The sequence below is a fragment of the Malaclemys terrapin genome, chromosome 11 (genome assembly GCF_027887155.1).
Source record: "Malaclemys terrapin pileata isolate rMalTer1 chromosome 11, rMalTer1.hap1, whole genome shotgun sequence".
In the NCBI taxonomy this organism is placed as follows: Eukaryota; Metazoa; Chordata; order Testudines; family Emydidae; genus Malaclemys; species Malaclemys terrapin.
Genome location: NC_071515.1, coordinates 79,021,076 through 79,045,775, shown reverse-complemented (window position 1 = coordinate 79,045,775; position 24,700 = coordinate 79,021,076). Strand labels below are relative to the sequence as shown.

The following is a 24,700-nucleotide window of genomic DNA, read 5'->3' as shown; positions in this document are numbered from 1 at the left end:
AGCCCCAGAACCCAGATCCCCGCTGCGGAGGAGCTTTCACTCCCCACTGCGGCCCCGGGGCTGTGGTGCAGGGACAGAGCTTCTCCAGTCTTGGGGCGCGGGGGGGGGGAAGAGCAAAAGGGGTTGCGGGACTGCAGTGGGGGCAGAATGGGGCGGCCCCGGGAAGGGGCAGAAAGGGGTGGGGTTGTGAGTAGGGCCGCAGGCAGAAGAGGCGGAACAGGGGCAGGGCCACAGACGGAAGGGGTAGGGAAGGCCCCCCCAATTGCTCTGACCCAGAACCCCAGGAAACCTTAATCCGCCTCTGCTTTTGGTCCTCCTACTGTCTCTTTTGATTTGGGGGTACACGTGTAGTTTGACTCTCTGGTGTTTTTAAGTAGTCTCCAGGCTGCTTGCTGGCATTTTACCCTTGCGACAGCTTTTCTAATTTTTGTCTAACTAGTGTCCTCATTCCTGTATCACTCCCTGTTTTAAGGGTCAATGTTACGGTGGGGGATTTTTTTGGTATTTTCCCCCTTACAATGATGCTAAATTTAATTACATGATAGTCGCTATTACCAAGCAGTTCAGCTAAAGTCACCTCTTGGACCAGACCTGTGCTCTGCTTAGGACTAAATCAAGACGTGCCTCTCCCCTCGTGGGGTCCAGGCCCAGCTGCTCCAAGAAGTAATGGTGTCTAGAAATGTTCTCTCTGCATCCTGCCCGGAGGCGACATGTTCCCAGGCAATTAGTGAGTTTTCTGGTTTCTGTAGCCTCTCTAACCTCCCTTAGCATTTCTCAGTTGCCGTCACCATCCTGGTCAGGTGGTCGGTAGCATATCCCCACTGCCAGACTCTGATTATTCAAGCCTGGGATTTCTACCCACCGAGAGTCTATGGGACCGTTTGCTTTATTTTAAACTCTTACTATAGTTGACTCTCTGCTTTCTTTCACTTATAGTGCCACTCCCCCACCAGCACGAGCCACTCTGTCATCCCTGTCATCCCTATACTCTGGTATTACCATGTCCCATCGATTATCCTCATTCCACCATGTAATGCTAGGCACTCTAGTTCACCCATCTTAGTATGTAGACTTCTAGCATCTGTATATAAGCACTGAGACACTTTGTCAATATTTAGTTTCTTGCCTTCATATGTTATATTTAAATGTATTTAAATGAGACTCTTCTACATTTGACTGTTCCTACCTGTACGTTACCAACTTCTTTCCTCTCCTATATACTAGGACATAGATTCCTGCCTTTAATAAATTCATCCCTAAGGGATGTGTCTGTGGTTTTCTGCACCTGTCGCCTTTCCCCCAGCCTTTAATTTAAAAAATCCTCTACAATCTTTTTAATTTTACGCACCAGCAGTCTGCTTCCATTTTGGTTATGGGGGAGCTCATCCCTCGTGTATAGGCCACTTCTCCCCCCAAAAGTTCCCCTGTTCCTAATAAACCCAGACCTACACCATTGTCTCATCCCCGCACTTAGAGTGTTTGAGTTGTGCTACTCTCACAGTGCAGATGTTGAGACCCTGGCCCTGTCAGTTCTTGTGTAGATGAGGATTTCAGGTGTGAACTTCTTAGTAGAAAAAAATCTCTGTGGAAAAATGTGAAACCCTACTAACAATTAGGAAACTAATTAAAGAAACCAGTACAAAACATCCACTTAGCAATCTCAGACTTTGAAATAGGAAGAAAGTAACGACCTAGCAACATGTGAGCAGAACAGCTGAGTGAAATTGTTTTTTTAAAAATCATGACTTAAGTTTGAAAAAAAAAATTAATCATGATTTTTATCTACTGTGTTCGGAGGGCTGAGTCCTGCCCTCCGTGGCTAAGGAGACAGCCATCCAGGAAGCATTCAGGCAGATCGACTCAGACTGTGCTGCTTACACACCCCGTCAGCCAGCTTGGCTCCCCTTTTATGTGTTTATTTGTACACAAGGAAACAAACTAGCATCGCTGCACAGCTCAGCCCTGGGAGTTCAGGGAGGGCAGAGGTGAGGTGAAAGCTCAGCCTCAACTCTTCTCATTCTTACGTGCTAAAATGTAAATATTTTCTATTGGAAACCGATGTTAAATCGTGCCATGCTGTAGAAAGTCTGGACGTGCAGGGTGAAGGCTCCTAAACCACCTTAACTCTGCCCTTACAAGCCCAGCCCTCTCCATGACAGCCATAGGCCTGCACACTGTACATCTTCATCGACAGAATCAGCCACCTCCCATGCTACACAGTCCCATATGCCACAGACAGGCATGTTCCCACCCACCACTCTGTATGTGCCGTCCACTTGACCAGAGACCAGCCACTAATTGCCCTTCTTTAGCAAGGCAGCAACAGCACCACCTCCTGCCTTACACGTTGTAATACACCAGGGATTCTTGGCTTCCATCCTCAAAGTATCCGGGGTTTAATATGGTACCTACCTGTGATAAAGAAATAGCGTGTCCTGGTTGACACATCTGCTTTACTCTGAGGGGAGTGGAGGAGACAGAAGGTGGGAGGATGGGGGCAGAGTCAAGGTTAATTCCATATTTTAACTGCACTTCCACCCTTTCCAATATTTGGGTTTTCTTAAGCGTAACTAACTTTGAATTTCCTGCTGGAATGTTTTTTATTTTTTGTTTTTTAAATATTTCCGCTACGATATGGAGCACTGTGTGTAACCTTTCCTCTTGCCTGAATCCTCTGTTACTTCTATACGATGTTCATAGAGAAGATCCGAATGGTTGGGCTTCTGGGTTGTTGGGTTTTTTTCAGCGTTGTGGGGGTTGATTTTGTTTGTTTGCTTTTTACTTTAGAAGTATCAGGATTGTGAAACCAGGTCGTTCGTGTGTGTGTGTGTGTGTGCGTGTGTGTGTGTGTGTGCGCGTGCCTGATGACCTCCAGGAGGTCTTTTTGTCATCTCTCATACTAAACAGCCTTACAAGCCTGGGCTGAGAGTTTCAAACACGGCTAGTGATTTTTAGAAGCCTCAGTTCTTGGGTGCCCAACTTGAGACCCCTTAAAGGGTCCTTGATTCCAGAGAATGGGGGTTCAGCACTCTTTTGGACAATCGGCTACCTTTCAACTGTCTCAAGTTTGGCACCCAACAACTGAGGTTCCCCAAATCACCCGTCACTTTTGAAAACCTTGGCCTTTGCTCCTTACCGTTAACACGAACAGATTTCAGCTCCCCATCTCCTTCAACATCTGCCCACTCCTGTCTATTCGCCGCAGTCCTGGAAAACAGACAGTAGAGTTACCCAGGCAAAGGAGGGGCAGCACCCATTAGGACACACATTTCCCCCCCACACACCCCCACAACTGGGATGTTATCTTTACAAAGTAAGCCAGTCCACATGGCTCAGTTCAATAAACAGTCCTAGTGCCTCACTGCAGAGAATTCTTGCCACTTGAGACCTGATCTTGCCCCTGCAAGTTTGTTCAAAATGCTGCTACCACAAACCTCTTCCTGTTCTGATGCTGTGTCCTGCCAGCTCACTGCATCCATTGGCCCTCCATCCGGCACCGCCCCAAACACAAACTACTAGCGATTGCCTGGCCCGTCACACTGACCACTGCCGCCACCTCCTCCTTTTCCAGAAGCCGGCAGATGAATTCATTTTTCTACCACATCAATTTCAGGCTGCTTGGCCTTGCCTGAGGCCTTTCCTAGTTTCGCCCTGCCCTATCTGTCAACTCTTGCACATTATTGACATATTGACTCCCACCTCGCTCTCCCTACTAGTCCAGGTGTCCCTCAAGCACCTCCAGGTCTTCTCTCATTCTACCCTTTTATGCATGGCCGCTTCCCATGAAGATCCATCAGGCCATTGTGTTGCACTTCTTCAAATCCCCCCTTAAACTCCCCTCCACTGGGGGGCTTGCAAAAGGCTTAGGCAGTTGGTGTGCTCCACTGCTGTTCTGTTCTCTCTCCTCCTTCCTGTTTGTTCATCTTATCTGCTATCTCTCCTCCTGTGCTTACCTTGGAGCTCTCTGGGGCAGGCCGTCTTTTCCTGTCAGTGCAATGGGTCTATAATGTGTGTTGTCACAGGATAAATAACAAACAACAATAATAGCAGGAATTGTAGACTCCGTGCTTAAGAGGTGACCATGAATGGAAGCTGATGGCCCCTCCTTACCTTTTTGCTGTGATGCATTTGCCATTGATTAACTTGGTAGAGGTGGAAGAGACGCAGAAGCCTTCTCCTGAGTTGAGGGATACAGCTGAAAAACAGGATGGCAAACTAACTGCAGGGAGCTTCCAGGCAGGGCCAGGCCTTGAATGACCCAGCTGGATCCCAGGAGGTTCCCTTAGCCAGCAGCATAAGGGGAGGGAACAGGTCAGCAAAGGGATGAGCTACAAGGCAGGGGAGAAAAGTGAAGAAAAATGTTCTTCCAGGATCCAGAGGGAGAATGAATGTCCTTGTGAGACATCAGAGCTGACCCAGGCAGCGAAGAGAGCAGGGCTGTATAAAGAGCAGGGCTGGGCCGGACTGGGGGAGGAGTTGAAAGGGGACTGACTGTAGAGGAGAGCTGGGCCGAAGAGAGGAGAGAGCCTGGATGGACAGGAGAGGAGATCAGGTCTGGACAGGGAGACTCCAGAGAGCAGATGTAGCAAGGTGGGTGTGTCTGGGAGAAGATTGCAGCTGCTCGGGTGAGGAGCAGGGCGGAGGGAGAGCGAGAGGGCTCTGGAGAAGTGGAGCCGATTGACGAGGAGGGGTCAGGTGCTCGTTGGTGACTGGTATGAGGAGAGCAGGTAGGGCACATCCTTCTCTTTGGACAGAGAAGGAATAGTCTGCACACGTGGGTGTGGCCAATGAACGGTTCAGTAACCCATCCCTCCTGCCTCATGCTCAGGCCAGCCACTCAACTAGACAGCCCCAGCTACAGTGTCAGTCAGACGCCCTCTGCCCTTTCCTACTGTCCCTCACCTCGATGGCCGTGTTTCCAGCTGGCCTTATCTGTCTGCCCCTTATTGTTCCTCAGGCCTTGGCATCTCCCCCCCCACCCCCATGCTAGCTGTGCCCATTAGCTTTACCCCTAGGGCGCCAGTCCGGGGGGGGCTATCAGTCCGGATGCTGCTAAAAGCCAGGGACACTTCCTGTACTGAGCCCAGTAACTTCTCAGCACATCCAGTCCTGGGTTCAAGCCCCCCCATGAGGGAATATTTCCCACACCCCTTGGCAAGTTGCTCCAGTGACTGACCACCTTCACTGGCCAATGTTTTGCCTCTTAAAGCTGAATTTAGCTAACCGAACTCCAAGCCACTGGATTTTGTTATGCCTCTGCCTGCTACGGGAACGAGCCCTGAAGTATCATGTATGATTGTCTTGTGGTCAGGTCACCTCTCAGCCTTATGTTCAGTGAGCTGAATAGCTTGAGCACGTTTCGTCTCACTGTAAGGTGTGATTTCCAGACCACAGATCATCCTTGTAGCACTTTTCTGAGGCCTCTCCTCATTTTCAACATTATTTTTATTTCAACATCCTTGTTTAAAGAAGTGGTTCTCAACCAGGGTCCGCGTACCCTGGGGGTATGCAGAGGTCTTCTAGGAAGTACATCAACTCATTTAGCTATTTGCCCTAGTTTTACAACAGACTATATAAAAAGCACTAGCGAAGTCAGCACAAACTAACATTTCATACAATGACTTGTTTATACTGCTCTATATCCCATACACTGCAATGTAAGTACACTAGTTATAGTCCAATCGATGTATTTGATAATTATATGGTAAAAATGAGAAAGCCAGCATGTTTCAGTGCTAGTGTGCTGTGACACTTTTGTATTTTGATGTCTGATTTTGTAAGCAAGTTGTTTTTAAGTGAGGTGAAACTTGGGGGTACACAAGACCAATCAGCCTCTTGACAGGGGGACATTCCTCTGGAATTTGGAGAGCCGCTGGTTTAAAGTATTGACACTAGCTCTAGTTTTGCAGCAAGCGTTTCATACTGTACTTGTCTAATAGCAATTACTGGACAGCTGATGGCCTGTCCTATTGGTGGCCTAACAGGACATTACAATTACCTCTTCTCCTTGCCCATCAGTACTGTCATGGTGACAGGGCTACCTGTACCTTTTACCGCTTTTCCGGTGTCCCTGAGTGCACCCCACAATTGGTAGGCCTTGTGCCTTGCCCTTTGCTGGGGTGGAAGCCCATGATTCTCCCACTCTTCCACTGGGACCTGGGCTACAACATCCTGTGCGTCAACCATGCGAACCCCAACAGGCCTGGCTGGGCTATGGTAGGTACCTGCAGTTCTGTCGGGGTGAATTTGTCTAGTTTTAGCTTCCAGCCCTTGGATTGTTAGAGAGCTCTGTAATGTATTGTGCTAGTCAAATATATGTACTAAATAATGTTAGAGAAATGAATATTATATAGAGCATTGTAAGAAAATATAAAGGGATCTTTGCTTTTGGTATTTGTCTGTGCTAATGCAGCATTTCAGCATTTAGCTGAAAGAGCTTCAGGGTTATATAAACCATGAAACTGGTTATTGTGTCTTTATCTGCAAAATGCATGGCCTATGCAAATAGCAGGGTGAAGCAGAGTGTGGAGATGGAATTGTTAACTCCAGGGGTGTCCCTCTTCCTCCCCCGCCCCCACAAGCTAACAAGTAAAAACCCAAGGCCACAAAAACAGATCAGTAAGAAGAATTACAACTACTATAAGATTTAAAAACAAAAAACTGGATGGAACCAGTAGGGATGACAGAAGTAGACAGCTAAAAATACATTGTAGCAGGATAAGCAAAAATGTATTTGTTTAGGTTAGTTATTGTGACATATGCATGAGAATGTCTTAATGAGGGGTTTAGAATAGATCGGTACATAGCTAAGGTAACTTGGTAAAAGGAGTCTGTGCAACGTTGTGGAAGAGAGGATGAAAGGCAGGTGATTAACAAGAGAGTGGTGAAGACACAGGAATAAACATAGCAGGGATCAGAGATTTAAAGAATTTACCTTCCTTGAGAACAGGGTTGTGATCATTTACTTTTCTTGCCTTATCTACTTTTGCATGTATATGTAATTCATAGGTAGGGCCCTACCAAATTCACGGCTCTGAAAAACACATCACGGACCGTGAAATCTCATCTCCCCCGTGAAATCTGGTTATTGTAGGGGTGTCATGGTATTGCCACCCTTACTTCTACGCTGCCTTCAGAGCTGGGAGGCCAGAGAGCAGTGGCTCCTGGCCGGGCATCCGACTCTGAATGCAGTGCTGCTGCCAGCCGCAGTGCAGAACTGAGGGTGGCATGGTATGTGGGGGTGTCACTTCGGGGAGGGCAGGGCCAGCCTTATGGGTGGGCGACACAGGCGACCAATCAGGGTGCCATGGTCGGGAGGCTCTCTGGTCTCCCTCCGACCCCACACAGACAGCCCAAGGCCCCGAGGAGCAGGGCTACGGGTGCCCTGGCTGGGGAAGCCTACCCTGGCCAGGCTCCAGCTGCTATCCCCAGCCAGGCTACAGAGGGACAGGACTTCCTCTTCCCCTGCGGCCGGGGCAGACCCAACTCTGGTGGTGGCGCAGAAGTGAGGGTGGCAATACCATCCCAGGCCACCCTTGCTTCTGCGCTGCTGCTGGCGGCGGTGCTGCCTTCACACTGGGCTCTCGGCCAGCAGCTGCCGCTGCCCAGCTGTGGAGAAGTAAGGGTGGCCATACCACGAGCCCCTTACAATAGCCTTGTGCCATCCCCCACGACCCCTCTTTGGGTCAGGGCCCCCACAGTGACAACACGGTGACATTTCAGATTTAAATATCTGAAACCATGAAACTTGAGATTTTAAAAATCCCATAACTGTGAAATTTACCAAAATGGACCATGAATTTGGTAGGGCCCTATTCATAGATAAGTGTTGTCTGAAAACATACAAATAAAAGCTAAAAGGAACTATTGAAGCCTAAGTCAAAGTGGATATCATTTTTCACCCAACAGGATCTTGTTACACCTTTGTCTGCTAGAGTGAAGAACCCTCTGTTATCTCACTCCACATTGTACTTCCGGTCTGTGATCACGTTGCCCCTTAGCCTTCTCTCTGTTAATTTAAACAGATTGAACTCCTCGAGTCCCATGATCAGGCGTGCTCTTCTGTGAACCCACTCCTATTTACCAACATCCGTCTTGAATTGTAGACACCAGAACTGGATGCAGTATTCCAGTAGCAGTCGCACCAGTGCTAGATACAGAGGTAATATAACATCCCTACTGCTTAGATTCCCGTGTATAGACATCCAAGGATCACAGCCCATTTGCCCACCTCATTGTGCTGGGAGCTCATGTTCAGCTGATTATCCACCAGGGCCCTCAAGTCCTATTCAGAGTCACTACTTGCCAGATAGAGGCCCCCATCCGGCGAGTGTGGCCTTCAGTCACTTCCTAGAGGTATGACTTTATATTTGGCCATGTTAAAACTCATATTAGTTGCTTGCACCCATCTTACGAGGCAATCCCGATGGCTCTCTGTCAGTAACCTGTCCTCTTCGTTATTTACTGCTCCCCCAATCTTCCTATCGTCTGCAAACTTTATCAGTGAGGATTTTACCTTTTCTTCCCAGCCACTGAAAAATATGTTAAATAGCACAGGGACAAGTACCAATCCACTAGAAACACACCCTCTTCATGAAGATTCCCCTTTTACAATTACATTTTGAAACCTATCTGTTCATCTGGTTTGATGTGTGCCATGTTGATTTTGCATCATTCTGATTTCTTAATCAAAATGTCATCTGGTACCAAATCAAAAGCCTTTCAGAAGTCTAAGTATATTACATCAACTGTGTTACTTCTATCAAACAAACTTGTATTCTCCTAAAAAAATCAAGTTACTTTGACAGGATCTATTTTCCATAAACACATGTCAATTGGCATTAATTATATCACCTTCCTTTAATTCTTTATTGAATCCCGTATGAGCCATTCCATTATTTTTCCCAGGATCGATGTCAAGCTGACAGGCCTGTAAATACCCAGGCGTCCTATTTACCCTTTTGAAAATATTGGCACATTAGCTTTCTTCCAGTCTTCTGGAACTTCCCCACTGTTCTAAGACTTATTGGAAATTAGCTTTAACAGTCCGGAGAGCTCCTCGGCCAGTTCTTGTAAAATTCTTGGATGCAAATTTTCCAGACCTGCTGATTTAAAAATGTCTATCTTCTAGTAACTGCTGTTTAACATCCTCCTGGGGTACTGCTGGAATGGAAAGTGTTTCATCATTATCTGATATGACTACATCTGGCTTTTTCCCAACTACAGAACAGAAATATTGAATGAACACTTTTGCCTTTTCTGCATTGTTATTGACAATTGTATCATTTCTAACTAGTGACGACCCAATACTTGTAACTGCTAGAACTTAGAAGTAGCATATTCACAGCTAATAGCTCAGGCCTTCTCTTAATGACCCCTGACCTGTCTACCACAACCAGTTCTCTTATCTGCAGCCATTGTTTTGCCTTTTCCCGAACAGCCCTCCTAGTCAATCATTTTACGAAACCAGTGTGTGCCTACTATAAATGCTGCAGTACCCCAATATAGCTCTGCAGTAGCTATCCCGATAACCAGCTCATGGACAGTATTCATAAACAGTCAACCCCACCTCCATCACAACGGCTCCCTAGTCTTTCTGGGCTATTTATAGAGCTTCAGTCTCTGCAGGTTCAAGAAATATCCAAGTGTCAGGTCTCAGTGCTGATACTGTAATTAGACGTATCATCTGCCTTCCATCCTGCTGACTACCAGGTGATGTTGTGGGAACGGTGGATGAGGCTGCTTCGGAGTGGCTTTGGGGTTGGTTGCTCTCCTCCCCTGAGGGCTCTCGCAGGTGGGGCTCAGTAGGGCTCCATTCTCTCCTCTCTTTGGTTCACTGTGTAAATGGCTGCTGGGAAGGTTGCTAGGGGGTGTGGTGCCTTTGCTCTAAATCACCATCTCCTCTGACTCCCATGGTGCAATTAAATCCTTAGCCAATGTCTGCAGGAAGAGGGTGAACTCAACCCCAATAAACCTATGTTGCAAGCTCTTCCAGGTAGGGACCATCTTTTTGTTGTGTGTTTGTCCAGCTCCTAGCACAAAGGGGCCCTGGTCCATGACTGGGGCTCCTAGGTGCTACCACAATACTACTAAACAATAATTATCCTCAAAATAGAGACCACTGGGCAGGTGGTTGCAGGATGGGAATGGCCATCCACTGTGGGATTCCTCCACCACACCCAGGTCTAGCATTTCTTGGATTGAGTCTTCATGGTGACCCACGTCGTCTTGGGTAGGGGCCGAGGGATCTCCCTCACCCTCTGTCCAGAGCAGGTCTCTGTGCAATGATATGTCAGGTGGGTACACCCCAGCAGGGCAGAGAATACCTGAGGGAGTGCTTGTACCAGCTGACCCATCTGGGCCTTTTGTTCAGCCCCAAGCATCTCCTCTAATTTGACAGCGTTATTAGCCTCTGTTGTTGGAATCTCTGGTCTCAGTCCAGGGTCAATGGCGAGTGGGGTGATACAGAAGGCTTGCCCGTCACACCAGGTCTTTAGTAGGTTGACATCGCAGATGTGGGTGTCTTTTCTTTTGCCTGGGTGCTGTAGGCCCAGCTGACTAGGAGGTACAAGTTGCAGTACCTCTAAAGGTCCCTGCCATTGGGCCAGTAGCTTGGACTCTGTGCTTGGCAACAGCAGAAGAACTTGGTCCCCCAGCTTGAACTCTCCTAACCGGCCTTCATGGTTGTATGTCACTGCCTGATGATGCTGAGCCTCCTGTAGGCTCTGATGGGCAAATGCCCCCAACCTTTCCAGCTGCTTCTGCAACTGAAAGACGTATTGGACTAGGTTTTTCTGCTCGTGGTCCTTGACTTCCCCAGCACTCCCGTAATAAATCGAGGATGTCCCGGAGCTGTCTGCCATATAACAAGCTGAAAGGGAGGAAACCCATGGATGCTTGGGGAACCTCCTGGATAACAAATAGTAACAGAGGCAACAGTGATCCCAGTGCTTGGGGTCTGTGACGACAAACTTCTTCAACATCCCCTTGAGGGTCTTGTTAAAACGTCCCACTAAGCCTTGAGTCTGTGGCTGGTAGGACGATGTTTTTAACTCGGCTGTCTTCAGGAGACTACACATATCCTGCATCAGGTTGAATGTAAGGTTGGGTCCCTGGTCGGTCAAGATTTCCCATGGCCAAGAGTTTCGTTAACTCACTTGCTATTGTGCTTGTGTTGATAGATCGCAAGGGAATCGCTTCTGGATAATGTGTTGCATAAGCCACTATTACCAATGTATATTGATGGCCTGCCGAGCTCTTTTCTAAGGGGCCAGCTAGATCTAATCCTGTCCTCTCAAAGGGGGTTTCTGCTAGGGGCAATGGAACAAGAGGTGCCGGTTTGACCCCTTAACCCCTGAGAGTTGGCAGTCTGGCCAAGGCACTCAGGAGTCTGCAACATCCTGCACACCCCAGGCCAGTAAAAGCCAGCCATGAGGCAGTCAAAGGTTTTCTCTCTCCCTAGGTGCCCTGCACAGGGCACCTCGTGGGCCAAGTGGAGTACCTCCTGCCTATGCACTTTTGGGGACTAGCAGTTGGGCCCTAGCTTCCTTGTCTGTCTTGCTCACACTATGCCATAAAGCCGTTCTCCCTGTAATTGGTCATGCATGCATGCAGGGTCTCCCAGGCCAATGCACTGCCCACAAGACAACCCTTCTTCCCAGTCCTCCCAGGCCACCTTGTTATACCATGAGCCACGGCAGATGGCAACTGGCAATGGTTGTCTTCTGCTGAGTCTGGCAGATGGCAGCTCAGAGACAAGTTTCTGCCCTGGCTCTGGTGGCCGGGAGAAGGCTTCTTTCCTTCCCCACCATCATGCCCACGAAGGCCTGAGCCGCCGAGCCGTTCCTGCTGCCAGATGAACCCCAGCTGCTTCCACTTCAACCGATTCAGAATTTCTCTGCTCCACAGACAAGCCTGGCCGGGCATGGGCCAGACTGGCCATTTCCCTGGCAGCAGGTCTGGGCTAGGGCAGGACAGATGTCACCTCTCTGGGTGAGATCTGACCAGCCTTCCTCGCTGAGGTTCTAAGACGTGCTGGTGAGCTTTAGCCCACAGCCCACAAGCCAGACCCATCCCTGTCCTGGCAGGGGAGACCTGCTGGGGTGGGGAGGGTGTTGAGCTCACTGTTGGCTGAGGTTTATGGCCCTTCCCAGGGCAGAGCGCGGGGCCAGGCTCCCTAGGTGGTGGGTATTAGGCCCATGCCCAGGAGACCAGCCCTTGTCTGACCCTTGTGCTTCTTCCTACATCCCCTTTCCACTCTCTGCTCTGCACCAATTGCATCAGCCACTGTCTGACCACTGCCTAGCTCAGCATCCGCCCTTCTCCACTGAGCTCCCCAGGACCTCAGCCCCACGCGTACCGCTCCGCCATACCTCCCTGTGTCGGAAGAGGCCGTGCTGCTGGCTGTGTCATAGTCACACTCCACCTCGCCTCTGGTTTCACGACACACGGCAGAGCCCAGCCCTGCCTGGCCGGCGCTGCCTGGAGACCAGGGGAGGCTGATTGTGATGTCAGGACTTTGCACTTGGCATTTGAGGCCTGCGGTTGGTTACAAAAATCAACCTCAGGCAACAAGTGGAAAAGATGGTTTAACCCCTTATTTGCCAATCCTTCCTGTTACCCAGGGTGCTGCTCTCACCATTAACTCTTTCCCTGTCTGCCTTTGTTCGTTATTCATTGTACGTTGCCTGAGCTGTGCACAGCAGTCTGCGTGCACTGCACACATTCCTTAGGGCCACCCAGGACACTAATTGCTCTAGCAATGAATAGGTTGTAGAGCCATGCAGATGGAAATCATTGTGCTGAGCTGGTATCTTTCATTTCACTAGAGGTGTTTCTAGAGCATCTTTCCTCATCAGGTCACGGTGCTAAAACCCCGCTGGTGTGTCCCTGAGTGCCTACATGGCTCTGCTCTTCTCTGAGCTCCCTCCAGCTTTACAGAATCCCATGTGAGGTGGGACACGGGGCCCAGAGGAGGCGGCACCACTGAGTTATATGAAAGCCGGCCTTGTAATATTTTCTGTACTATTCTGTCCCTTTTTTCTTTGTATTCAAACATCCTCTTTTGACCACATCTGCATATTGAGCAAGGTCTCCACTGAACTCCGTATCACTACGTCCCAAATCCTTTCTTGGGTTGATACAGCTCATTTAGACTTCTGCAAGGTAGAATAGTTTAATTTTTTCCCCTCCAGTGTGTATTACTTTCCATTTGTCAACATTAAATGTCATCTGCCATCGTGTGTCCTGTTCCCCTAACTTGTTCAGGTCTCAGAAATTCCTCACAGCCCTCTCCGATCTTGACTAACCAAAATAACTTTGTCATCTGCAAATTTTGCTACCTCACCCCCTTTCCAGATCATTAATATGTAACCCTTCTGCCCCTCTGAGTTGGCAGCAACAAGGGCCGGGTTCAGTATCTAGGGGTTCCGTTTCAATAACACAATGCAAAACCGGCTCGAGCCCCCTCCCAGTGACTTGGGACAATTACATACCTCCCTCCCGGGCGCCTCTAGGAGGCAATACTTCCCCTCTCACAAGCACAGAGTCTGTGTGTAGCAAAAGCCTTTTAATAAAGGAGGGAAACAATGTGGCATTATGTTGGGGAAACACCAAAAACTGGATTCATAACACAAACCATGAGCAAAAGACCCATCTCCAAGTAAGTTTGGCAGTGTCCTTTTCCCCTCAGGGTCTTAAGTCCAATCATCCCAAAGTCCAACAACCCCAAAGTCTCTGTCCCTGGTCACTGCCGCCCCAGAGTTCAAAAGTTTATCTGCAGAGTTTTACCCCCCAGCCTGTGTGGAAATGGGGAGGGGACACACGGGATGTTAAGGGGCTCCTTACGTGGTCCGAGGCCAACTGCCCCACCTCTCCGTGGAGTTCTGCTGCAGCCTTTACCACGAATGGCTCCGCTCTACCAGCCGCGCCGCGCCGTGCCGCTCCTCCAGCCGTCCCCGCAAACTGCTCCACTCCCCGTTCCGTGGGCCACTCCAACTGTCCCACAAATTGCTCAGCTCTGCCAGCTGCTCCACTCCACCAGCCGTCCCATTAACCGCTCCAGCTGCCCCCGCAAATGGCTCAGCTCCGCTCTGCGCCACTCCGCTCCACTCGCTGTTCCATGGGCCGCGCCAACTGTCCCACAAACTGCTCAGTTCTGCCAACTGCTTAGCAATATATCTTCAGGCTCCCCCACTGCTTAACACAGCTCTCAGTGATCTCAGCTCAGCAATTTTAGCTCTTTTAGTGATTTCAGCTCGTAGTAGGGGAGCTCCAGTGCTGGTGCACCATTGGCCCAAAGTGAATTCAGTTCAGTAACTTCTAGCTAGACTCCTAATGGAAGCAAACTTAGCTCTGCTATTCAACAGTGGAGAGCGGTAGTGTAATTGGTGTTCCAGGCCCTCAAAAGGGGCCCATACTACCAAGTACACATACCTGTCCCCAACCTCTCTCAATTCACTGGGTTTTGTAACCCATGCCCCTTGTCTAGCGAGTGCTACTTAGTTACTGGTGAGTCCCTCTGTCATACAACAGTTCCACTGGCCTTGATTCACAGAATCAGGGTAACAACACTTTATTCTTCCTGCTCCAATAACAGAGAAACTGGGGATCCCACACCAGCCAAAGTAACCACTTTCAGTTGTTGTTGTCCCAGGCTAGGTGGGTGGGTGTGCCTATGCAAACAAGATCAGGCTCTGAAGTTCTTTTCCACCCTCGCCATAATTCACCACCAGATGTCAGGGTAGAGCTAATCCTGACTCTGCTTACAAATAAATATATGAAACAACAAGGGACCTCGTATGAAACCTTGCAGCCCTGCTGTTAACCTTCTGCCATGATGAAAATTGACCATTTAATCTTACTCTTTGGTTTCCATCTCTTAGCCAGTTTTTGATCCATAACAATACTTTGCCTCTCACCCCACTGAGGACTTTGCTTCTTTAGCAGTGGATTGTGCAGGACCTTGCCAAAGGCCTTTTGGAAGTCTATATAACATATCCACTGGTCTCCTTTAGCCATTACTTTATTGGCACATTCAAAGAATTCTTAAGAGATTAACAAGACACAACTTTCCCTTGCAGATCCATGCTGGTTAGACCCTATTAAATCATGATCTTCCAGATTTTATTCTGTTATTAATTATCAGTTCAACCAATTTGGCAGATACAGATGCCTTTTTAAATATGGATATGACGTTTGCTACCTTCCAATCTTCTGTTTGTAGTTAGTGTAACAGGGTATACTGGCCCTTTACGACGAGAGCACTCAGCGCTACCCCACTGCAGGAGTTCTGGAGCAGACAAGGGCCTAGGGAATGGCAGAGGCAGGTGCTGGGAGGAAGTGGTCCTGGGGTAAGAGTTAGTGTCTGTGTGGGAGAGCCCACACTACTGGCAGGACCATCTGGGCCTGGTTACTTGATGCTTTTTAAATTAGAAATTTGCTCCAGCCCCTCTTCTTCCATCATCATACCTAGCTTCTGCTTGCTGGGAATGGGCAACAGGGGATGGATCATTGATGATCCCCTGTTCTGTTCATTCCCTCTGGGGCACCTGGCATTGGCCACAGTCGGAAGACAGGACACTGGGCTGGATGGACCTTTGGTCTGACCCAGACTGGTCTTTCTGATATTCTTATGTTCTTATCTATCTCTAAAAGTGCCTTGCCTTTGTTATCAAGAAAGAGCAGGCCCAGGGCAGGAGTCTCCCCACCACCCTTGTTGGAGAAGACTGATGCAAGCAATCTTCTAGCTTCTCAGCAATGTCCTTATCTCTTTTTCGATCGTCCCTTAGCGCGCCAGCAGACCTACTGAGTCATCTGCAGGATTCCTGCTTCTAATGGACTGAAAGAATCGGTTTGGTTTTTATACCTTTAGCCATTTGCTCTTAAAACTCCATTCTGGCCTTTCTTTCCCACTTATTATTGTCTGCTATAATTGATGCTTCTGGTGGTCGGCTTCACTAGGGTCAGATTTTCACATATTGAAGGATTTCTGTTTGAGTCAAATAGCATCTTGGTTGCCTTTTAGCCAAAATGGTTTACACTTTGCCTTCCTGGTTCACTTTGTGCTCAGCGCTCTGCGTGCCTGCTGAGACTCCACAAGTATTTTTGTAAGGAGCATTCAAGCCACCTCTATGAATGGTACTTCCTTTACTTTTAGCTTTAGGGCCTTTTTGATTAACCTTCTGAATGTATTTAAGTTTCCCTTTCTAGAGCAGTGTCACTGGGGGGTACTTACCTCCCTCTAGGATTTGAACCTCCTCATACCATGATCACTAGTACTCAATGGCTCACCTTCCTGTTGCTTCTGAATTAGCTCCTGGGTGTTACAACTGTCAAGAACAGCCTCTCCTCTTGTGTGCTCTAGAACGACCTGCTCCAAGAAGCAAATCACTTAAATGTTGAGACATTATTTCTCTAAACTCTGTCCGGTTGTGCCATTTGGCCAGTTTATAGGAGGTAGTTAAAGTCTCCCATTGTCGTTTTGTTGGATTTTGCTGCATCTTTGATCTCTCTCAATATTGGGCACTCCATTTCCCCCCTTGATCTGGAGACCACTGGTATAAATCCACTAGTATATTCCTACAGCTTTGGATTTGTAACCACATAGATTCAATTGCGTGGTCTTTTCCACTCCAAATTTATCTCTTGCTAGATTGTATGGAATTCCTTATACATCAGTGGACTCTCCTTCCTGTACAGTTTATAACCAGATGTTACTGGGTCATTCCCCCATGTTTCTGTAATGCCTATTATTATAGCAGGGTCCTCGTCCATTCCCAAGCATTCCTGGTCACTTATTTTTTTGCTTTTCAACTTCTTGCATATGTATATAGACACATAAGTAGTTTTTATGATGGACCAGCTGCCTGTTCTGATTAAACTGTTTGATCTGACATCCTACTGATTTTGCAGAATTGGCCTCTATACTTTTATAATGTTCCTGCTCTAGTTAAGTTGTAATTTGCACCCTGTCCTTCACTAGATCCATAGATACCATTATATTACAGCCAGTTTTAACAACTGTCTTTCCAATTTCGTAGAATCATAGGACTGGAAGGGACTTAGAGAGGATCATCTAGTCCAGTCCTCTGCACTCAAGGCAGGACTAAGTGTTATCTAGACCATCCCTGACAGGTGTTTGTCTAACCTGCTCTTAAAAATCTCCAATGATGGAGATTCCACAACCTCCCTAGGCAATTTATTCCAGTCTTTAACCATCCCAACAGGAAGTTTTTCCTAATGTCCAGCCTAAACCGCCCTTGCTGCAATTTAAGCCCATTGCTTCTTGTCCTATCCTCAGAGGTTAAGAAGAACAATTCTTCTCCCTCCTCCTTGTAACAACCTTTTATGTACTTGAAAACTGTTATCATGTCCCCTCTCAGTCTTCTCTTTTCCAGACTAAACAAACCCAATTTTTTCAATCTTCCCTCATAGCTCATGTTTTCTAGACCTTTCATCATTTTTGTTGCTCTTCTCTGGACTTTCTCCAATTTGTCCGCATCTTTCCTGAATGTGGCACCCAGAACTGGACACAATACTCCAGTTGAGGCCTAATCAGCGCAGAGTAGAGCGGAAGAATTACTTCTTGTGTCTTGCTTACAGCATTACTCTTAATACATCCCAGAATGATATTTGCTTTTTTTGCAACAATGTTACACTGTTGACTCATATTTAGCTTGTGATCCAATATGACTCCTAGATCTCTTTCTGTGGTATTCCTTCCTAAGCAGTCATTTCCCATTTTGTATGTGTGCATATAATTGTTCCTTCCTAAGTGGAGTACTTTGCATTTGCCCTTATTGAATTTCATCCTATTTACTTCAGACCATTTCTCCAGTTTGTCCAGATCATTTGGAATTTTAATCCTATCCTCCAAAGCACTTGCAACCCCTCCCAATTTGGTATCGGCCGCCAAACTTTATAAGTGTACTCTCTATGCCATTATCTAAATCATTGATGAAGATAGGGAACAGAACCGGACCCAGAACTGATCCCTGCGGTACCCTACTGGTTATGCCCTTCCAGCCTGACTGTGAACCACTGATGACGACTCTCTGGGAACAGTTTTCCAACCAGTTTTGCACCCACCTTATAGTAGCTCCATCTAGGTTGTATTTCCCTAGTTTGTTTTTGAAAAGGTCACGTGAGACAGTGTCAAAAGCCTTACTAAAGTCAAGATATACCATCTCTACCGCTTCCTCCCCATCCACAAGGCTGGTTACCCTGCCAAAGGAAGCTCTCAGGTTGGTTTGACACGATTTGTTCTTGACAAATCCAGGCTGACTGTTACTTATCACCTCATTATCTTCTAGAGGTTTACAAATTGTTTGCTTAATGATTTGCCCCATTAACTTTCCAGGTTCAGAAGTTAAGCTGACTGGTCTGTAATTCCCTGGTTTGTCCTTATTTCCCTTTTTATAGATGGGCACTAGATTTGCCCTTTTCCAGTCCTCTGGAATCTCTCCCACTCCCCTGTCCAGTGCCCTCAGATCCACTGTTTCCAGCAGAGCATCTCCGAGACTGTCCCCACACCAGTGCTCACACCAGCCAACTTGGCATTCAGGTCATAGCTGCCTTTGGCACAAGGCATGTGCCTTCTTTAGCCCCAAAGCCTGCCAGGCCAGAAGCCACCTGCCTGTGGCTACTTAAAGGCATTGTGTGGGGAGCAGGGGAGGGTGTTGCCACACTCTATACAGGGCCTCAGGGCTGAGCCACCTAACACTTGTTCTCACACAGTTGTACTTTTCCCAAAACAACCCCCGCTGCCTTGTACACGCACCCCCCTTTCCCTTCCCTGGGCACTCCCCAAAGAGAGCCAGACCAGAGCCCCAAGCCACAGCAGTCAGGGGGCTGTAACCTCCTGACAGCACCGGGGGGAGCCAGGCGCGCTCTGGGTTCTTAGTGGGCCCCCGTCACCTTTGTGCCCGAGTAGCTAGAAGGACCCATTTCCTCCCGTGTGCCATGGGAATAGCAGCCGTGGAAGAGCCTTGAGCTGCAAACAGCCCCCACCATACTGGGCCCCTAGAGGCCAGACCGGTCCTCGGCCGTGAGACAGCTCTGCTCCTGTCCTTGTCGCAGCAGCTGCTCACCGGCTGACTCTGCAGCGAATGACAGAGGCAGAGGCTGAGAGCTCTGGTCCCATCTGTATTGAGCAGCTCCTCGCCTGCTGGCCAGTGCCAGCTGGAAACCTTCACAACAGATCCCACTGTTCCTAGCGTTCTCCCCAGCCCGATTATGGGAGTCGCTGGGGTTAAGGGACAAGACACGGAGATTGCTTCTGTCTGAGAACCTGCTTGTCTCATCCTGGGGCCAACTGGTGACGTCAGGGAGCCGACTTGTTCCGGTGGACACTGGACTCCATTCTTAGTTCCACACGGGCGCTGACTTGTATCCAGAAGCAGTCGCATCCCACCCGTCGCCGTCCTGTTCTCAGCAGCTAGCTCATTCCAGCCGGGAGCCAGCTCCTACCTGGCGGCTGGCTTCTTCCACTCAGCAGCTACTGCGTGTGTCTCGCTCCTGCAGGCCTGCAACTCTTCACTCCCAGCACATGCCTCCTTCCCCAGCCTGGGCCTCTCTTCTCTCACATACGACTAATTCCGCCCAGCCTGCGGCTCGGAGCTGAGGTTCGACTGGGCCCTAGCATGGGACTCTTTCTTTTCCGTGTGGGACTCTTGCCTCCCCACTGGTGACTCGGATCCAGGAGCTGACTTGTATCTGGCCTGCGGCTTGTTCCGCCCAGAATGCACCTTGGTAGGCCCAGCGTGAGAGTCGTTCCCTGCTGCTGCTCTACTGCTTGTCTCGTCAACCGCCACATCTGCAAGAATTGACCCTCATCAGCATTTGTAGCAGATACAACTCAGGCACCTCTCCAGCTACAGAGCAGCAGCCATGAGCCTGGGCTCAGCCCCCCCAGCACCCCTCTGAGAAGAGTCCTTGGGCCAGGAACTGGAGGCCCAGCTTTAAACCCCCATCCCCCACTGGGACATCCCCTAGGACGGTAACCGAGGCCCAGGCTCCCCCGGCAGCTGGGCCTTCACTCAGCACTAAGAACCTTGGTTGACCTTAAGGCCCTTACTCCACTGGCAGGTGAGCTGTAGAGGATGGTCCAAGGGGTGTTGGTCAAGAGCAGCCGGGTCCAGAGGGACTTAGCTGGTGGCAGCTGGATTTGGGGGACTTGGTCAGTGATGGGAGGAACCAAGGGGACTTGGTCAGGGGCAGCTGGGTCCTGGTGGGCTCAGAGAGAAGCAGCGGGACCCGGGTGCCAGTGAGCACAGGCAGCTGGGTCCTGGCACCTTCACTCGGAGGTTCAGGACAGCGCGGTCTAGGATGGCCTCTGTCAAGGCGACAGCTTTTCCAGAGGCATCACGCTCGGGCTGTGCATCGTGCATGCACTGTCCTCTACCATTTTCCTGATTCTTTAAATAAACAAGGAAATTACAAGTAGCAAACGAGTGTGGCTGCAACATTACCCTGGCAACTGGCGCTTGGAATTCAGAGGGAGGGTGGAGTAGAGGGGAAAGTGCAGCCTGAGCTCAGAGCTCTTTGCATAGCCTTTAAAAGTATCACGTCCCCAGCTGTCCTCTATTTGCAGCTCCCTGGTGTTGTGGAAATCCAGTAAAGGAGGCAGTTGCAGCCAGAGGTCTTGGCAGCGTGGCTGTAATGAAGCTGAGCACAGCTGGGCTCAGAGCCAGTGTAGATGCAAAAGGTGTGTGTATGGAGGTGGACCCCTCAGATGGGTGCTGACCTCAGACAGAGTGCAGGGCTAGAACCCGCCCATGACTGCCTGTAGCCCTGAGGGAACAATGAGGGAGTTCTGCGAGAGTGGTTTCCTGCCTCCAAAGGGTTTCGCAGAGGGAATGGGCACGTAGTCGCTCTGGATGGCATTAGTAGCTGACAGTGGAATCTATCATGTAATTAATGTCCCGTACAGTCCGAGACACAGGAGATACAGCACAGCGTGCAGAGGGACTGAGTCTGTGCTCACTTCCACTGTGTCAGGCCGGATTACACCAGTGAAACGAGATGCACTCGGAGTCTTCACGCTTGGCTTAATTTTTACATCTCAGTGAGATCTAGAAAGCCAAACGTGGGGAACTCCATTGGGCATGTTCAAGGTCTGAATGTTTAAATTTTGAATACATTTATTATGGAAACATCTGTTCAAATGTGGTCACCCTGTAGAAAGTCTGGCAACGCCGGTCCCCAAATCCCCTTAGCTCTCCCCTCCTGTACTCAGGCCTCACTTCCCAAAATCATGAAACAGCCATTTGCTTGCACTCTGTACATCTTCAGCATCAACAGTGTCCTGCACTACACTGTCCCATACCGGCCACCAACCCACCCTGTTTGTGCCACCTGCTGGGCCAGAGAGCAGCTTCCAATTCACCCTCCTTTGGGAAGGCAGCAACATCTTGAGCCCTGGTCTTTGTAACACCCCAAAGATCAATTCAGCTCCCTCCCACCTCCTTAATGCACTTCAATCATGCCAGTCATCCAGTGAGTTACCGGCCTTAACGGCACACAATGGTCAGGCTTCCTATAGACACCCCCCCACCCCTGCCCACAGACTCTGCAGGGTAAATCACAGCGAAGGTGGCTGCAGGTGTCAGCCCTTGCAGGACATATCCCAAAGCATCCAGGGTTTAAATGCCCAAGGCAGCAGAGTTCCTTGGAAGCTGTGCCAAAGTATCTGGGGTTCAACATGTTACTTCCCTCTTCTCGCTGTCAAACTGGCTACTATCTGTGCCCAGCTGCTGTCTGTCTGTCAGGCTAAGTCACTGGCAAGGTGCATGTTTATAACTGGGGCCCTACAGACCGTGAAATCTGGTCTCCCCCCGTGAAATCTGGTCCTTTGTGTGCTTTTACCCTATACTATACAGATTTCAGGGGGGAGACCAGTGTTTCTCAAACTGGGGGGCCTGACCCAAAAGGAAGTTGCGGGGGGCAGAGGGTTGCAAGGTTATTTTGGGGGGGGGCATGGTCTTGCCACCCTTACTTTGCGCTGTTTTCAGAGCTGAGCAGCCAGAGAGCAGCGACTATTGGCCAGGCACCCAGCTCTAAAGGCAGCGCCCTGCCAGCGGCAGCACAGAAGTAAGGGTGTCAGTACCATACCATGCCACCCTTACTTCTGCGCTGCTGCCTTCAGAGCTGGGCAGCCGGAGACCGGCGGCTGCTGACTGAGGGCCCAGCGCTGCAGGGAGCAGCACAGAAGTAAGGGTGGCAATACCATCCCGTGCCATCCTTATTCCTGCGCTGCTGCTGGTGGCAGCTCTGCCTACGGAGCTGGGATCCCGGCCAGCAGCCGCCGCTCTCCCGCCCAGCTCTGAAGGCAGCACTGACGCTGCAGCAGCGCAGAAGTAAGGGTAGCAGTACCGCAACCCCCCTACAATAACCTTGTGCCCCCCCCCCCACAACTCCTTTTGGGGTCAGGACCCCCGCATACAACACTGTGGCATTTCAGATTTAAATATCATGAAATTTACGATTTTTAAAATCCTCTGACCATGTAATTGACCAACATGGACTGTGAATTTGGTAGGGCCCTAGTTATAACTGTGGCGTCAGTCCTCTTTGCTGCGCTGGGATGTAGAGACAGGTTGGAAAAGGGGGGGTTGATTTTTCCTTCGGACAGTGAAGTTCTGTTTTCTCCCCAGTTGCTGGATGACCTCTGGGAGGTCACAAGCAGGCTCTGAATGAGCTCTAATCGGTGGGTGTTATCCTGTCCTTTATTCAAAGTGTTCCTTAGCCATTGGACTGAGGGATGCGTTAAGGAAACCAAACAGCCTCCCCAAGGGTTTTAAACAGTCTGTCTAAAAATCCCCTCCCCTCTCAACTGTCCAACGCTCGCTCCTTCGTCTGGTCATCACAGAGTCTTCCACCCTAGGGTGTCCATTTCTAATTCAAAATTAAGAGGGTAAGGGGAAAAAATCCCTCTCAGGTTGCCCGAAAAAGCCAAAAGGCAAAAGTGTAAACTTGAGACATTCCTTGCAGGTCATAGACTCATAGAAGATCAGGGTTGGAAGGGACCTTAGGAGGTATCTAGTCCAACCCCCTGCTCAAAGCAGGACCAATTCCCAACTAAATCATCCCAGCCAGGGCTTTGTCAAGCCGGGCCTTAAAAACCTCTAAGGAAGGAGATTCCACCACCTCCCTAGGGAACTCATTCCAGTACTTCACCACCCTCCTAGTGAAATAGTGTTTCCTAATATCCAACCTAGACCTCCCCCACTGCAACTTGAGACCATTGCTCCTTGTTCTGTCATCTGCCACCACTGAGAACAGCCGAGCTCCATCCTCTTTGGAACCTCCTTTCAGGTAGTTGAAGGTTGCTATCAAATCCCCCCTCACTCTTCTCTTCTGCAGACTAAATAACCCCAGTTCCCTCAGCCTCTCCTCATAAGTCATGTGCCCCAGTCCCCTAATCATTTTCGTTGCCCTCCGCTGGACTCTTTCCAATTTGTCCACGTCCCTTCTCTAGTGGGGGGCCCCAAACTGGACACAATACTCCAGATGTGGCCTCACCAGTGCCGAATAGAGGGGAATAATCACTTCTCTCGATCTGCTGGCAATGCCCCTACTAATACAGCCCAATATGCCATTAGCCTTCTTGGCAATGAGGGCACACTGCTGACTCATATCCAGCTTCTCGTCCACTGTGACCCCCTAGGTCCTTTTCTGCAGAACTGCTGCCCCCTGGTGCAGGGGATTCTTCCGTCCTAAGTGCAGAACTCTGCACTTGTCCTTGTTGAACCTCATCAGATTTCTTTTGGCCCAATCCTCCAATTTGTCTAGGTCCCTCTGTATCCTATCCCTACCCTCCAGCGTATCTACCACTCCTCCCAGCCTAGTGTCATCTGCAAACTTGCTGAGGGTGCAGTCCACGCTATCCTCCAGATCATTAATGAAGATGCTGAACAAAACCGGCCCCAGGACCGACCCCTGGGGCCAGGGCTGGCTCCAGGGTTTTTGCCGCCCCAAGCAGCAAAAAACAAACAAACAAAAAAAAGCCGCGATCGCGATCTGTGGCACTTCGGCTGCAGCTCTACACCCACCGCTTCTTCGGCGGCAATTCAGCGGCAGGTCCTTCGCTCCGAGAGGGAGTGAGGGACCCGCCGCTGAAGAGCCGGACGTGCCGCCCCTCTCCGTTGGCTGCCCCAAGCACCTGCTTGTTGAGCTGGTGCCTGGAGCCGGCCCTGCCCGGGGCACTCCGCTTGATACCGGCTGCCAACTAGACATTGAGCCGTTTATCACTACCCGTTAAGCCTGACAATCTAGCCAGCTTTCTCTCCACCTTATAGTGTACCTTACTTCTTACTGCCAATCCGTACGTCTTTAGCTTGCTGGCAAGAACACTGTGGGAGACCGTATCACAGGTGCCCTTTGGCAGTGTTTTGTCTGGGAATCGATTCATAGATAACTTGCATTGCAGGTGTGCCAACGGCTCCCACTCTCGAGCCAGTTGCTCTGTGCTGGGCGCGGTACAAGCACCTGACAAAGAGCCAGTGCCTGCCCCAAGAAACCAGTTTTGCTTCCTCTGCTCTGAGTCTCTCGCGCCGTCCATGGCCCAGGAAGACTCTGCTCTCACCATTGACGTGGACAGATTTCAGCTCTCCGTCCTCTTCAATTTCCACCTGCTCCTGCCCGTTCTCCACAGTCCTGGGAAGTAGACAAGAGCCAAAGAAGGGGAAGCATCTCTTTAGGA

At 49.6% G+C, this 24,700-nt stretch overlaps 1 protein-coding gene across 1 annotated transcript in view; it reads right to left on the bottom strand.

Annotated features, from left to right (window-relative positions):
- LOC128845481 (dnaJ homolog subfamily B member 6-like) overlaps window positions 1-24,700 on the bottom strand; it is a 34,141-nt gene that overhangs the window by 6,410 nt on the left and 3,031 nt on the right. Inside the window, exons 7-9 of the mRNA XM_054044233.1 lie at window positions 24,584-24,654; window positions 4,111-4,195; window positions 3,137-3,207 (exon numbers count right to left, since the gene is read on the bottom strand). Of these exons, the coding sequence (XP_053900208.1) occupies window positions 3,137-3,207; window positions 4,111-4,195; window positions 24,584-24,654 (227 nt within the window). The remainder of the gene's footprint in view (window positions 1-3,136; window positions 3,208-4,110; window positions 4,196-24,583; window positions 24,655-24,700) is intronic.